Genomic DNA, 17351 nt, shown 5'->3' with positions numbered 1-17351 from the left:
TACATACATACATACATACATACGACCATGCATACATACATAGATACATACATATGACCATACATACATACATACATACATACATACATATGACCATGCATACATACATAGATACATACATATGACCATACATACATACATACATACATACATACATACATACATATGACCATACATACATACATGCATTCATACATACATATAATCATACATATATACATACATACATACACACATACATACATACATACATACAAGCATACATACATACATACATACATACATACATACATACGACCATGCATACATACATACATAGATATATACAGACATACATATGACCATACATACAAACATATGACCATACATACATACATATGACCATACATACATACATATATACATACATACACACATACATATGACCATACATACATACATGAATACATACATACATAGATGACCATATATACATACATACATACATATGACCATACATACATACATGAATACATACATACATAGATGACCATATATACATACATACATACATATGACCATACATACACACATACATATGAGCATACATACATACATATATACATACATACACACATACATACATGAATACATACATACATACATGACCATACATACATACATACTTACATACATATGACCATACATACATACATATATACATACATACACACATACATATGACCATGCATACATACATACATAAATATGACCATACATACATACATAAATATGACCATACATACATACATACATATGATCATACATATGACCATACATACATACATACATACATGCATACAGGCATATGTACATACATACATATGACCATACATACATACATACATACATACATACATACATACATACATACATATGACCATGAATACATACATAGATACATACATATGACCATACATACATACATGCATACATACATATGACCATGCATACATACATAGATACATACATATGACCATACATACATACATACATACATACATACATATGACCATACATACATACATTCATACATACATATAACCATACACATAGACATACATACATACATACACACATACATACATACATACATACACACACACATACATATGAGCATACATACATACATACAAGCATACATACATACATACATACATACATATGACCATACATACATACATACATACATATGACCATACATACATACATACATTCATACATACATATAACCATACATATATACATACATACATACACACACACATACATACATACATACATACATACATACACACACACATACATATGAGCATACATACATACATACAAGCATACATACATACATACATACATACATATGACCATACATACATACATATATACATACATACACACATACATGACCATACATACATACATACATACATACATACATACGACCATGCATACATACATAGATACATACATACATACATATGACCATACATACATACATATGACCATACATACATACATATGACCATACATACATACATACATACATATGACCATACATACATACATATATACATACATACACACATACATATGACCATACATACATACATGAATACATACATACATAGATGACCATATATACATACATACATACATATGACCATACATACATATAGACATACATACATACATAAATATATACATACATACATACATATGACCATACATACATACATACTTATGACCATACATACATACATATGACCATACATACATACATATGACCATACATACATATGACCATACATACATACATATATACATACATACACACATACATATGACCATGCATACATACATATGACCATACATACATACATACATATGACCATACATACATACATACATACATACATACATACATACATACATACATAAATACATATGACCATACATACATACATACTTCTGACCATACGTATGTATGGTCAGAAGTATGTATGCATGTATGTATGTATTCATACATATGAACATACATACATATGACCATACATACATACATACATATGACCATACATACATACATACATACATACACATGAACATACATACATACATATGACCATACATACATACATACTTATGACCATACATACATACATACATACATACATACATACATATGACCATATATACATACATACATACATATGAACATACATACATATGACCATACATACATACATATGACCATACATACATACATACATACATACAAACATACATACATATATACATACATACATACATACATACATACATATGACCATACATACATACATACATACATACATACATATGACCATACATACATATATGCAGATATAAACATCGGTTGACAATATCGGCCCAGTTTTACACATCGGACCAATGCCGATATGTTAAAAAATGAGAAACATTGGCCGATACCGATATTAATGCTGATATATCGTGCATCCCTACGAGCATCAGTACGCGCCTTTATACACATTTTAGTCAATGAAATGTTAAAACTTAAAAAAAAAAAAATAATATTCTATAAATAGATCCCTTCTCTGCTGGTAATTACGATGTTTTTTAGTAGTGGGGCTTCAGAGGAGTAGAAAAATTCCCTTAACACATTAGCTAACACTAGCTAGTGTTTTTTTGGCTTGGTTTTTAATGGCTGAAGAAAGCGTTACTTTAAACAGTTAACATTAACCTATGGGAGCAGAGTAGACTGGCCAACCTGTACATCCTCACTAAATGAATGGACCGAATTTCTACAGTTGCCATAGGGCTGGACAACTGGATGAATATATCGTCGAGTCCATTGTTGGTTCTTTTTTTGGGCACTTTTTGTCATTTAATTTCACAAATTTAATGGTGTGCAGAGTCACAGGCACTGCTCCTCACTGGAGGACAACTGAGAGTAAAACAGCCTGCAGAACCAGATTTGTTCACATACAATACTTAACTGTTTAATGAGGAAAACAGAATTGAGAATTTGAGTGCATTTTTGTTTAGTTTTTTTTTCCATCTTGCACACAACTTCCACCTTATGCAATTTAACAAAAGCAGTCTTTGTGTCTTTGAGTACCTTCAAAAGGGCTATATAAATTTATTATTATTATTTGTTTTCTTTTCTTTTTTGGCTGGCAGTAGCAGCTGGGATGTGATTCATTTTGTTGTAATTTTTTGTCGAAGCCACAGGGAGCCATTGCAGAGGGGCAAAAGAGCCACATGCAGCTCCGTAGCCTCCTGATTCCTGATCTAAATAAATGTACAGTTGTGTGTGAACTGGAGCACCGTTACTGTGATCTGTGCACTGGCATTGCAAGAAAAAACAGGTCTTTCACCACTTTATCTTTATTGCTTGTTACACAGCACAACTAGTGCTGCCCCTCTTCTCCAGACCTTTGGCACCTCTTTGGCGTAATAAAAGGAGCCTCATGAGGAGAGCAGCGTTCAGACCTGCTGCTGTGAAAACTCTGCAGAGCTACAGAAAAATATTTAGTACAGAAGCAGTGATTTGATTGTTTGCATGATGTGGCTCTTAATTTTCTTAGTCTGGTTGGTGATTTGGGCTGGTGGCACCTACTGGTACCTGTTTGGGAAACCGAGTCCGTTCTCCCTGGAGTCACTGAGACCACCGGGACCTCGAGAGTTCGATCAGAAGAAGCGCGACAAAGTCATCAAGCAAGGTAAAATTACTGCAGCTGAAAAATGCAACGTGACTACTACTTCTTTTCTAATATTTTGATAAAGAAGAATATTTCTACCAATTTAGCCTGATGAGTTCTCTGGGCGGTGCACCTCAGGTTATTACAGTATTATGTTCTTAAGGTATGACTTCCAACAGTAACCTGAAAATGGTCATACACATATTCTCCCAGGGTGAATACACACTTAAAAATGTAAAATCTAGCCTAAAAAATTTAAATTACAACTAGAAAAAAACTTTACCTCTTTTTATTCCATTTCACTCACATCTCACTATGAGTTTTATATATTTTCACAGTGAAAATGGATCACTGCAGCCAGAAAAGCACCAATTCTGCCACAACAAAACAGAAAAAAACAAAAAAAAAAAGAGCGGAATTTAGGCTATATGATAAAATAGTAAAAAAAAAAAAAAAAAAAAAAACAGATTATGACATTACAAATAATTAATTTATTATGTAACAAATTATAAACAATATTGTCTTATATTTAAGGGGATTAATGTGAAACTTGAAAATGTTATGTTGATTATTTTATCAGACTGAATTATACTGCAGAGTTACACAAATGACAAATAAATGACCTTGAGATTTTCAAAAAAGTCATCTAATAATAGACCTTTTTCTCTGCAACCATTTTAATTTGTCATAGAAGGAACAAAAACAAATGTGACATTAATAATTGATGCATTCAATTTGTGGAAAGTGGGAGACTTAAATGGAACAGAGCCATCATCAATGTCATGTCTAGTGAGTTGTTTTTTTTCTTTTCTTTTTTTTTTACATATATAGAAATTAAACAATTGAGATAAAACATGGTAAATAATTTGTGGGATTTTGATGTGCTGGCATATGCAGATTTTGTTTTGTTTTGCAGTTTTTGTCTGTTGTTCAAAGTGAGTGCTGTTTCCAGTCTTTAAGCTACGCTACCATTAAGCTGCAGTTAGTTTTTACATTTTGCAAAGTTTAATAACTTGAAATAGCACTCTATGACACTAAAACTGTCCATTTACAGCAATTCAAATGAGTCTTGGGTGCACTGTAAATCCTTAATACTGGTAGATGAAAGCTTAGTTCAAAGTATATAAAAGTAGTCTGTTAAAAAGGATTCCATAAACACTGTACTGCAGTTCTTACAGTAACTGAGGTGTGCTTACACACTTATCTAAATGACCTGTTTTGTCGTGTCATAACTCATAATTTAGATTAGACCTAAATTAGACGAGGCACAGTAATTATTTTTGATCTGTGCGCTTAATCTTAATTAGATTATGTCAGAGGGATTATGTTAGCGGTCTTATCTACTGTGTATTGCCAACAGGAGAAACAGACACAGGAATTAGTTCTGCAGTCAAGCACTGTATTTATGACAGGAGAGGTGTGCAGTAACTACAACCTTCAAACTATTATGTAATCCAATTATGCAACACATTTTGATGTCTCAGTTTCAGATAACGTTTACAATGCATCTGTGTTAAACCTGCCCGAGCTACAGGGATTAATTTTTAACACGTCAACATCAACTGCGTATGTTTCTGTCCAGGTTTCAGCCTTGACAAAGTGCCCGAGAACCTGGACGTCATCGTCATTGGGAGCGGTATCGGTGGGCTGACGGCCGCGGCCACGCTGGCCAAAGCAGGGAAGAAAGTCCTGGTGTTGGAACAACACGACCAGGCAGGAGGCTGCTGCCACACGTACATAGAGAAAGGCTTTGAGTTTGATGTTGGTAAGACTATTTTCAGACGTTTTCCCACTAGTAAACAACGTTCTCAAACAGTCAGGGACCCTAAAAATATAATCCCTAGGATTATAGAGTTACATTTATTTGTTTCAGGATACTATGCAATATACTTTCAATGGGTCTGTGGGAATAGAGACAGCTGTGGCTGGTAGATCCAAATCTAACCACAAGCACAAATGCATTTTTAATATTTTTGTTCATATATGTATGTAAAGGTTTGATTAAGTTCCATAAAAAATAAAATTGCACAATGTGACCTTAAAAAGAACAATAATGCAAAGGGTGGGTGTGAAGGCTGTGTATTTCCCTGATGTCACTTATGTCGAGGAATCATAATCTACATGAAATAACTCTACACCCTGTTCACATTTCCCGGTTTTCTTTTGCCAGGGCTTCACTACATCGGTCAGCTCCATGAGAACAGTCTGCTGCGCATCGCCTTCGACCAGATTACTGAGGGTCAGCTGCAGTTCCAGGAGCTACATCAACACTTTGACACCATCCAGATCGGCCTGGGTGATGAGAAACGAGAGTACACCATCTTCTCCGGTAAAACTGAGATGAAAGCCCACCTGATCAAGCAATTCCCCGATGACAAAGAGGCCATCGAGACGTTCTTCAAAATCATGAAGGTAATGTCAGCTAGCAGACACGTGTTTCACCGTGTCGTCTGTCTCACAACAAAACAGTGAATTCTGACCGTGTCAAAATGTCCTCTGTATTTCAACAGGTCTCAGCGAAGAAGACCCACTACCTGGCAACTCTAAAGCTGATCCCGCAGTGGGTGTCTTTATTCCTGCTGAAGTCAGGCATTGCAAACCTCGTCTCTCCGGTCTTCCGCCTCACTGGCACATGTGCGACAGACTTGGTGAACACCCTGACCAGCAACAAGGATCTCCACGTCATCTTTTCTTATCTTTTCTACGGTGGGTTCTCAAAAATGTTAGTACAACCTCAACTCCAAAAGTAAGACGGTGGCACAAATTGTTCTCACTCTGAACTGGAGAATGTTGGGAGTCGAAACTTTTGGAATAAGGAGAAGGGCACTTGGACAGCACAGACCAATTGCTGTGTCTCACAAAGTTAACCAAAGTGATAAATAATGAGTATCTGCCCTGTGATTCAGATCCACTCCACTCCTCCTTTGGACCATGCTACACCTTCCCACCAATTTTCAACAAAATCCAGCCAGTCGTTTTTCCATAATACTCCTGATGAACAGACAAACAGCACAGAAAGCATAACCTTTTAGATTTAATTTGAGAGTATTAACATCCTCATAATTTCAGCAGTGTAGAAATGATAGCCCTTTTATACCAATAAGTCTACCAATCTTAGTCGCCTAACAATGTGTGCAGCAATTTTGAGTTCTGCAACCACACCTTCGTTTTAGGGGACTGAAAATAACCGGCTTCGCAAATTTAAGAAGTAATATCATGAAATATTTGGTGCAAATACTGAATGCAGACACATTGATTGGTATCTTTGCTCTTCATCTTCAATTCTGGCTTGTTTTGGGGGCATTTTAAGCTTCAGTCTGGTCTTCAGAAAGTGAAAGACAGTCCACTGGATCGTGGTTATATGACTGACCTGGCCACTGATGACCACCCCACTATTTGGCCATAAAAAACTTCATGTTGCTGCACTAGAATCCTTGTCCTGCTACATCGTCCTGAAATTGAGGATTATGTAAGAAAGGATCCAGAGGTCCTTATGCTGAGCTGATGAACTGTACAATATATAACTGGATGAGCCCAGTGACTGGATGGTTATAGGTCTCAGTTCCTGAAGCCTTTTGTTTTTCTATGTATGTTTAGGCGTGCCTCCAAAAGACTCCAGCATTCTGATCAATGCCCTCCTGATTCATCACTACAAACGAGGTGCCTACTACCCTAAAGGTGGCGCCAGCGAGATCGCCTTCCACATCATCCGCACCATTCAGAAATATGGAGGAAACTGCCTGGTCAGAGCTCCCGTCTCCCAGATCCTGGTTAATGAGAAGGGAGCAGCTTATGGTGAGAAATTATTCCAGCTCATTTTTCACATGTTGAAGGCAAGATGCTCTGCAGGTGACTGAGTGAAGACGTCCTCTCTGTGCCACGTGACAGGTGTGAAAGTGAGGAAAGGTCAGGAGGAGGTGGAGGTTCATGCACCTGTGGTCGTGTCAAACTGTGGCATCTTCACCACCTTCCAGAAACTTCTTCCCCCTCAGATTAAAGACAAGCCAGGTGAGTATATTTTTCACCTAAATGGATGAATTCTGATTTATATGAAATTTTATTGTGATTTGTGAGCTGATTATAAATCTTCCTGTATTATAGATATTCAGGAAAGACTGGACATGATGAAACATGGCAGAGGATCATTCTTGGTCTTCTCTGGTTTTGATGGAACTCAAGAGGAGTTGGGCCTCGAGTCCACCAACTTCTGGCTCTTCAAAAACAACGATATGGACAAGTCGTAAGTACGAAGAGCACTGATCACACTTAACACTGACTGCAGAGGTAGAATTTACATACCACAAGGGGGCGCTGTGGTATAAGAAGTAGAAATGATGTAAATTTACAGAGGCAAAACTGACAGCTCAGTGTAAGCCTGCTAACAAGTATATTCATCATTTTCTTGTGGATCAGCTTTTATATGCACTTTCTATTATGCACATGTCCATAAGGCATTATAAGGCATTATTTATTTTTTTCCTTCCAAAAGAGAAAAAAAGTATGTTTAGTGTGTTGTTCTTGCATAGATTTATTTTTTCAACTTTTATTTAAATCAAACAATGACCACTTATCGTTAGATATAAATATGTATATAATTAAAGGAATAATAAAATATATAATAAAAATATTAGAATATTAGAATTCATTATAACTGATTATAATGTATTACAAAGTGGTTACAGTGTATTACAACTATAAGCATTATAATAAACTATGATCCTTGCCAATAGAAATGTCAGTGAGTGACTTTGATTAAGTGTTATGATACTTGCCCTTCTAAGTCAAGTATAACGACTTATAAGTCATTAAAAAAATAGTTTATCATGTATTATGATTATTGTTGTAAAGCATTATAAATATGTAAATTATCACAAGAGGGCACTATTGTACAACAAGTAGTAATGTGTAGTTTACAGAGACACAACTTTGCACATTTATCATTTTTCTCTTCTTATGTGGTTAAGTATGATTGTTCCAGGTCACTCACTGACATTTTTGGCAACGATCAGAGTCATTATAATTTTCATGGTACAATGATAAAGCAACACATTATAACCATGATATAATGTATTACAGTCACTGTTATAATGCATATGTATTACAAACAGGTTTATTCAATTGTTTATGTTGTAATTGTAATTTCTATCATGACCCGTATAGTGAGTTATAAGTTGTCAATATTTACATCTCTCTGTGTCTCAGTAATATCATTACTTAACTTAAAGCATTCAATGAATTCTTAGAGTAATTTACAATGACATTATACCTCATTATAACAGTGATTATAATGCATTATAAAATGGTTATAATGTATATTTAAAAAAGTCAGTGAAGATGACCAGCATATATGATGTAGCTTATAATGATACATGATCTTACAAATCATTATAAAATACTTTATATGTTATGATTACATACAGTAAATGACTGCATGTGTCTTATTCAATCAACAAGTTAGAGTTCCCTTTTTCCACCTCTAGATGGAGTACAGGATCAGTCAAGTTTCAGCTCCAGGATTTAAATACCATACTGCTGATAAAAGCAGCCCAGACCTCTCTGACTGAGGGATGACGATATGAATTTTACATTTTTATATGTTGCTTTTTTTGTAGGATGGAGGACTTCTTTGCTTTGAGCAAAGAGGAAGCACCAGATAATATTCCCATGATGTTCATCACAATGCCATCTGCCAAAGACCCAGAAGCCAAATTAAGACACCCTGGTACAAGCACCCTCAACTTTAACTACTTCTATTTTAACAAGAAATTCTGTTCAAAAGAAAGAATTCACACTAGCATTAACAATAGAGCCTTTTTTTTAATAGACGTACTGCTACTACAACATCACACTGTACCAACTATCACAGATTAGATGTGATGTTTTGTGTTTCGTGTTCACAGGAAAATCTTGCATGACAATACTGACGATGGTGAAGTACGAATGGTTTGAGGAGTGGAAGGACACTGCAGTGCGCAAAAGGGGAGATGAATATCACAACTACAAGATGAGATTTGCTAAAAACCTCTTTGAATGGGCCTGCACTTTGTTCCCTAAAATCAAAGACAAGGTACGATCAGTTATTCTCTGTCATACATGCTCAAATGCACATATGTTTAAGTGTGCAATAAAATGATCAGCAACAATTTAAAGGGATGTGCATAAGACTGCACACTCATGACAACTGCCATGAACATGTAGAAGTCTATAAATGTTTAATTTAATGTTAAAACAGCTAAATGGTTTCTTTAAGTTTGATAATTAGGTGTGATATGGCATGTTAATGACAGGTTTTGTTGACATTAACCAAGACAGCATAACTGGTAACTGTCTGTTACAACAACTTGACATTAACCAAGACAAGTTGTTATAACAGACAATGACAGGTTATGCTGTCTTGGTTAATGTCAAGTAGTTTTAACAGACATTGCCAAGTTTTGTTGTCTTGGCTAATGTCAAGTTGTTTTACCAGTGATAGGTTATGTTGTTCTGGTTTACTGTCAAGTTGTTATAACAGATAGTGACAGATTATGTTGTCTTGGTTAATGTCAAGTTGTTATAACAAAGACATCTCAAACAATGTCAACTTTGCATTAAAACTAACATAACAACAATTAGTAACAACTATCATAAACACTCATTGAGACTCCTTGATATTCATAACAGATGTCATGTTATAGTTATGACAATGTTATGTCAGTCTTATGCACACCCCTTCCAAAAAGTGTTAGGCTACCAAATGACCTAAAGCCTTTAATTTCTAAAACATAAATTCATAGTTATTAAAGCATGTTAGAGTTACTGTAGGTTGTCATCATGCTTTTATTTGATATGTTTGAATAAAAACTGCGTTGTAATATCTGTACGACTTGTCTTTCAGCTGGTTTTCCAGGATGTGGCGACCCCACTGACCAACATGCACTACCTGGGTGCCCAGCGTGGAGCCATGTACTCCGCTGAGCACAACCTGGACCGTTTCCAGGCCGAGGCCGTGGCAAGGAACAGGTGCAACACCCCCGTCAAAAACCTCTACATCTCAGGTATGAAAATTTATGAACTTGGTCGAGGCTTTTATGTTATTTAAAGTTCTGCAAGCACAGTCAATTCTAGGTGCGTTGTGACGTTTTCACTGGCGTTGAAATGTCTCAACAAGCCCTGAGATTGATTTTTTTTTATGTAGGTGGGATGCAAAGCTTTGAAGTGTTTCTTTGCAGTGTATTTTTTTCATACTAAACTAACCAGTTTTTGCTGGATTAAATGTTTTAAATACATAAAAATAAATGTAAGAAAGTCATAAAGTAGACTTGTGAGGAACAATATCATCTAGTAGGACAGACAGACAATAATTTGACTCAAGGCTCCAGGTAGTCTTGTCTCTTCCAGCAGGTTGTAAAACAGTATGTGTGTGTCTGTCTCTTCCAGGCCAAGACGTGTTTAGCTGTGGGATCGCAGGCGCTCTGCACGGTGGACTCCTCTGCGCCTCCACAGTGTTAGATCACATCGTCTACATCGACTTGCTCCTCCTCAAGAAGAAGCTGAAGAGGAGGAAAGCCAAAGAGTTGGCCCAGCTGGCCAAGAAGAAGCTGCAGTGAGAGTGCTCTCTACTTCCCCTGCAGGACAATAGTGAAACTGCACAAACCTGGTGCAGAAAGACACCTGATTGTTGTGGGAAGCTTAAAAGAAAACACCACCACTGAGTCCCAGATCTACTCTGGGTATTAATATTATAAAGTCTATACATAATAATGTCAACAGTTCACTCTTATGACAGTCACAGGGAATGGATGTCGACTGCAGTAAACTGAAAATAACACTGTGGCCAGTTGCAAAATTGAAAACATCAAAAACAGCCAAAAATATTTATTCATTATTTTGTTTTCTAAACCAAAGCAGTCGCACCATCCTCGGTCAAGTCTGTCAGTTGACTTTGGTGTGGAATATAGACTGTATAAATAATTTTGAATAATAATGATCTATGCCAACATACTTTATTGACAAGATTGCTGGTTCCCTATGCTTATAATTTTTTCTTATTGTATTTCGTCATGTTTACCTTAAAACTGCTAGAAGTTTTTTTTTTTTTCAGATTTTTTTCTTCTTTTTCTTCTTATATTTTTATTGTCATTGTTTTAGCTTTACGCAAAATGCATAAAGTGTATATATGGTATTTTTTGCTATACATGCTTAATAAAGTTGATGAAACAAAACTCATTCTGTCTATTCAAATGCTTAAAACAATACAATTGGGTTATAAAACTTATATACATCTTTTTTTTTAAATCCATTTGTGTTTTCATTTTTAAATTTGACCAAATTGTTTTTCCTAAACAGAAAATCACTATGAAAATAACATACAGTAGAAGCCTAAATTAGCAGATATGATCATCAAATATAACCTATAACAAATCATTAATCTGTCAAGAGTAATATTTAGCATCAGATATAATGATTAATTTATTTTTGCTAAATATTTATGTATCACTTATTGGTGAACTGAGATTGAAAGTCCCCTCTGGGTCTCTTAGTTCCCACCTATGTTGTTCTGACCTGACTGGTAACCCCGGTGTTGTTTGAGTAACTGCTGAAATCAAACGTATGGGGGGAAACCTCAGACTTCCTGCACTAAGTGAACATTTCCTCAGTAAACGGAGGGCAGATTGGCTGACAAACTGTGGTCTGCAGGAGACGACGGAGGGGATCCTCGGAGAAGAATGCCCCCTCTGTCCAGCCAGCCGGTGGGATGCCAGTACCTCTCCGGCTCAGTTAACCTCCATCCCTCTGCTGTACAAACTCAGGCAGGGCTCTCCCTGCTGCTGCAAGCTCTCATGTACACGTTACTACTGCTACCATCTTACTTTCAATACTTGAGAATAAAAACTAAGGCCAAGTTCAAGGAATGAGGAGCATAATAGAAGGGAGAAGAGTTAATTATATTGACTTTGCCTGGCTGGAAGTTCAGTAAGCTATAACATATAATTACCATGGCATGATAAAGTGCAGTGCTCCACCAGAAATAAATGTGACATCTACACTAACTCTTACTTTCCTACGCTGTGCTCTGACTGATTCATGGAGCTATAAACAAATCCACCTAAACTCAGTTTACCACCTTTTGAGCTCTGGTATAAAGTTAAACCCATTTAGCTATGCTCGGTCATATCGGTTTATTCACAACTTTAAACCAGGCTGAAATATCTCTACAACTATTTGATGGATCATCATGAAATTTTGATCCTTGGGACAATTTAAGTATTTACTTAAACTTATTTCACTTCCAGCTGTTCTTACCTTAGTTTATTCACTTGTCTTAAATTTTAATTGCTTTACTTATTCTTAAGACTTATTATTTTACTATTTTGTTTTTTACTGTCATTTTTTAATCTAAGTTTCTTGATTGCATTTCTTGTTGCAGTATTTTTGTTACAAACAGCCATAAAAATGCAGCAGCAAAACTTCTGTTTCTGGATTTTTTTTCATCAACAAGCAACCTAAACTGACTGAGGGTCAGGTTTATTTTGTTAGTCTGGAAAACACTGCTGGAGTGGAAATCAGAGTTTCCAAAGTGAATGTAAAAACAACTGGGAAAAAACAAAAAATGCCTCCATACTGCTTGGCCAACATAATCCAAGTCTTCCTAAAGTCCCGACACACTGTCACAAAACACACACTCAGTTCAGACGGTGTGCATGTGCACCTGAACGTGGCTCCAAGCTAAGGACCTACAGAGAAGATTCGGGCTAAAAATAACATTTTTAGTCAACTTAGCATGTCCACAAAACACTCCTGCTGTGTTGTGTGGGGACCCAGGTACACGTACAATTTGGCCAATCAGGAGGAGAGCACGTGATTGGTTAAGAGGTCCATGAAGCACAAGTATGTCAGTTTTACTCACGGTCTTGATGTACATATGCTTCCTTGAGTCCTAACAGTACAGGAATAACTGCAGTGACAAAGCGTTGGTTTCCATTTACATTGTACTTTATATCACTTATTTTAGATTTTGTTTATTCAGTTTTAGCGGTTTAGCAGAGTATACTGATAATCTGAAGCTTTATCTTGTTGTAGTGCTGCAGCTGGTGTTGGCACACCAGGTTACTGTGGCACTGGTAGTAGTTAAAGTGTTTTTCCGGTGGGGTAAAATAAGGGGTTTATTTTGTTTGTAGCTTTGATATTTTTGGTTTATTCATTGATAGCATACTCCCACTGCATCGGCCCGCTAACTGGTGTACCACCCCCTGCAGCAAAACATTCTACTTTTTAACCTTTTATTATTGATGTTAGTGACCCTTGTTGTAATAAAATAGTTTTGACATGACCCACACTGACTGTTGGCTTCATTATTGAAGTTCACCTGTATGTATATCAGACCTTAGCTGGGTGTCACACTAGTTAAAATGTGTATGGGTCATCTTTTAATCATTTACTTGCAAATTTTACAGCTGTGTGTGGTTTGATGTCCTCCTTGTGTGGTCAAATAGACTAACTAAACTTAAACTTTATTACTACTAAGTTATCACTTACAAATCCTTTATGAGAATGCCTTAACAAAGGGGGATACCAGCATTTATTTCAGGGAATAGACTTTAAGTATAATTAATTCTGGTTTGTAATGGCAGTTCCTTAATTACATGTGTAGACTGTTTATTAAACATTTCAACTTTCTAGTAACAAATGACTGTTCTTTGTCACTGCAGAAAGTAACTACAGAGAAACTGAGGAGAAAAAGTGACCTGTCATTTCACTAAAAAAAGACATTCAGTATTTAACTTTATAGAAAAGTTAAAATGGGCAGATCTGAGGAGGAATTTAGGTTTTTCTTGACCAGCACAAGCACCACCTCAACCCCCTTCCTACTTTTTCCTCTCACAGGCGGCTCCCACATGTTTAGACACGCTCTTACATCAGGAGAGGCCCAGAGGGTCGGATCTTAAAAACAGCCGTCCACTCTTTCCACTGTCTCAACCACTCTGTCCAACACTCTCTATCCAGCAGACGCAAACTTTTAAATGGAATTCCAGAAGCTGTTGCTCAAAGCTAAACCAGCAACACTGTCACCTGAACACTTGTATTGACAAAAAAGCAAACAGTGAAGCTGCAAACACTGTAACAGCGGGATTGGCTCAGAGAGAACTTCATGTTGCTATGCTCTCGTCTCAGCGTTTCAGCCAGCTTTCCCTCTTTTCCAGATGTTGGAGCTCCTCCCCGCTGGCCTGCCGCAGCCTCCCACAGCTTGAACCCAGCCAACAACCACAGCTGCTACCAATCTGAGCGCTCTCAAAAGAAAGTTTCAGACGACCCAGATGAGAGGAAGACCCAGTCTGAAGATAGCACCCAGGATCAGACTGGGCTTAAAGGCATGGGCAGGTGATAAAAAGCAACACCAGCCTTCTTTTAAAGGGTCATTCCTTCTTTACTGCCATCTTATAGTGAAGTACAATGCCCTTTATAGATGAAAATCTTCAAACCAACTACAAAATTTAGCCACAGGTGAGGTTTTAAAGATAAATGTTACTTACACAGAAGAAAAAAACATTTCTTTCTTTCTGTTTTTGTAGATTAAATCAAATCAGACTAATGCTGTTTTCCTGCTCTGCACGGATCACAGGCCTCGTCTCTGATGTCGGCTAAAAGCTGCTGCTTGAGGCCAACTTTCTGTTGAGCTCAATGGAAAATCCAAGGAAAATGGCTTCTTCCCCAAAACTTCGTTCTGCCTAAAAATCTTTCTACAATCTGAAACACTGCTGGTCCACATGTCTGCACACTCAGAACTCAGACTAGTTGAACATAATGTTTGGGTTAGTTCTGCATTCTCTACTCTAAACTAGGTAATTTTTTAAAAACTTTAATGAACTTAAAAGCACAATAACAAACTTTTTGGCCACTTAGCGGCAGCAGAAACCCAAACCCACCCCATATAAGATTGTCTGGTTCCCAAGGAAGGCCAACTGATGAGTGTAAGTCCAATTTTCACTCTCTTTTAGCTCTGTTTTTGGTCTCCACCATCACCACCTTTATCTGCAAAATGCAACAATACGTTCTATATTTTCTCTATTAACCTTGTCTGACTGCTGTTTGGTGCAGTGGGTTTTAAGACTTTTTTCCATGAAAACAGCTGCCTTCCATGGCCCAAATATGGCACGACAAGAGCGGTGAGACTAGACTAAAACAGTTAAGTTATGAGCCTACGTAAAACTAAAGGAAGCTTCAGATTCAGATAATTCTCTGTAGGTTCATCACTATGAGTGACCCCTTTCATACGATCACACTTAATATTATCATTAAATACATTGATATTTATGAAAATGCATACCATGCATCTACAAAACACAAATTCCCATATTGCCTGCATTAATGGACAATTTTGAATCTCTGAAAATATTGATTATAGCAAGTTCAAAACTATACGTAACATTTATGCATTAAATGCTAGGTGTTATGTGTTGAGTCGTGTACTCACATTATCCCAAATTTTTCCAACTACTACTCTTTTGCTACTATTTTAATGTGAGAGAAGGCAGTAAATGCAAACAGCACTCGCTTTTTATGAGCATCCTTTTAACTCATCTATAAAGGATAAGTTTCGTCTCTATGCGCCACACTCCAGTCCTGTGAATTTACATCCATCATGCTGCCACCTTGGAGAACTCTATTAACTCACTTACTATTATAACTACTTCTTCTTCTCAGCCTACAAAGAATGTATCTTGGCAGGCCTCTACTTTCTCTTTTCAGCTGTTTGCAATATTTCCTCTGTGAAGCTGCGTTGCACATTTGATTGTAAATCGTTGTTGCATGTTAGAGATTGGATGAGAGAGGCAAAAAGAAAAGGAGAGGAGGCAGGGATAAGGAGGCCCAGAGAAAGGAGAACATTTGGAGCTCAACTTTGTATAAAGCAGCACAGCACCATGTCTGTTCATAAATGAGTCATAATAAGTATTCAAGCTGTCTGCTTCTACAAGCTCCTGCTCCACTGTGAAATATGAGACTGACAAAGATTGTATCACCTCTACACCTGGCGACAACAAACAGCCGACCTTTGACATCCAGGCTGCCTTTAAATGACAAGAAGGTCCCAATTCAACCTCATCATTTCTGTCTTATTCAAAGAGGTGCAACAGAGCGACAGGGACAGGGACAGACGTTTTTACAGAGAAAACAAAAGTAATCACCACCTGCTAAACCGCAAAGTCACAACACCCTATTATATGATCATAGTTTACTGAGGATAAGAATCTCTGGCTTTAATCCAGCACCGACAACATTAGATGGTTGTCAGGTTGAGTGCAAGAATTCAGGAATTTTACATAAAAATAATCACACAGGACATGCTGACACTAAAATAATCAAAGAAAATCAAGAAGCCCACTTTAAACTAATAATTATGATCCTGTGATTGAATCAAAGAGTTAATCTCTCTGTTCTTTCACACCCATCTGCACTATGTGACTACAGCTCCTCCTTCCAGCGGATGCTTCAGACATGACCCATCCAGAGTTCTCACATTTCGTCTTCAAGTCCTCCCCAAACACCCCCACCTTCGTCCCCACCCTCCCTCCCCCTTGGAATATGCCCACCCTCCAGTAATCCCCATCACCCTAATGCATCCGCATTCGT

General features: G+C 36.9%; 2 protein-coding genes across 2 annotated transcripts in view; one reads left to right on the top strand and one right to left on the bottom strand.

Moving 5' to 3' along the window:
• tmem101 (transmembrane protein 101) overlaps window positions 1–17351 on the bottom strand; it is a 72188-nt gene that overhangs the window by 33177 nt on the left and 21660 nt on the right. The window lies entirely within an intron of this gene.
• LOC146312278 (inactive all-trans-retinol 13,14-reductase) lies at window positions 3505–11944 on the top strand. The gene is made up of 11 exons (XM_084741565.1): window positions 3505–3761; window positions 5323–5505; window positions 5911–6152; window positions 6251–6446; window positions 7338–7535; window positions 7629–7748; window positions 7842–7980; window positions 9353–9462; window positions 9641–9807; window positions 10618–10777; window positions 11160–11944. The coding sequence occupies exons 1-11, from the start codon at window positions 3602–3604 to the stop codon at window positions 11327–11329; spliced, it is 1845 nt and encodes a 614-aa protein (XP_084597691.1). The 5' UTR covers window positions 3505–3601; the 3' UTR covers window positions 11330–11944.

This window comes from Lutjanus erythropterus, chromosome 17, assembly GCF_056507025.1.
Source record: "Lutjanus erythropterus isolate fLutEry1 chromosome 17, fLutEry1.hap2, whole genome shotgun sequence".
NCBI classification, from domain to species: domain Eukaryota; kingdom Metazoa; phylum Chordata; class Actinopteri; order Lutjaniformes; family Lutjanidae; genus Lutjanus; species Lutjanus erythropterus.
This window is presented reverse-complemented; position numbering and strand designations above follow the sequence as displayed.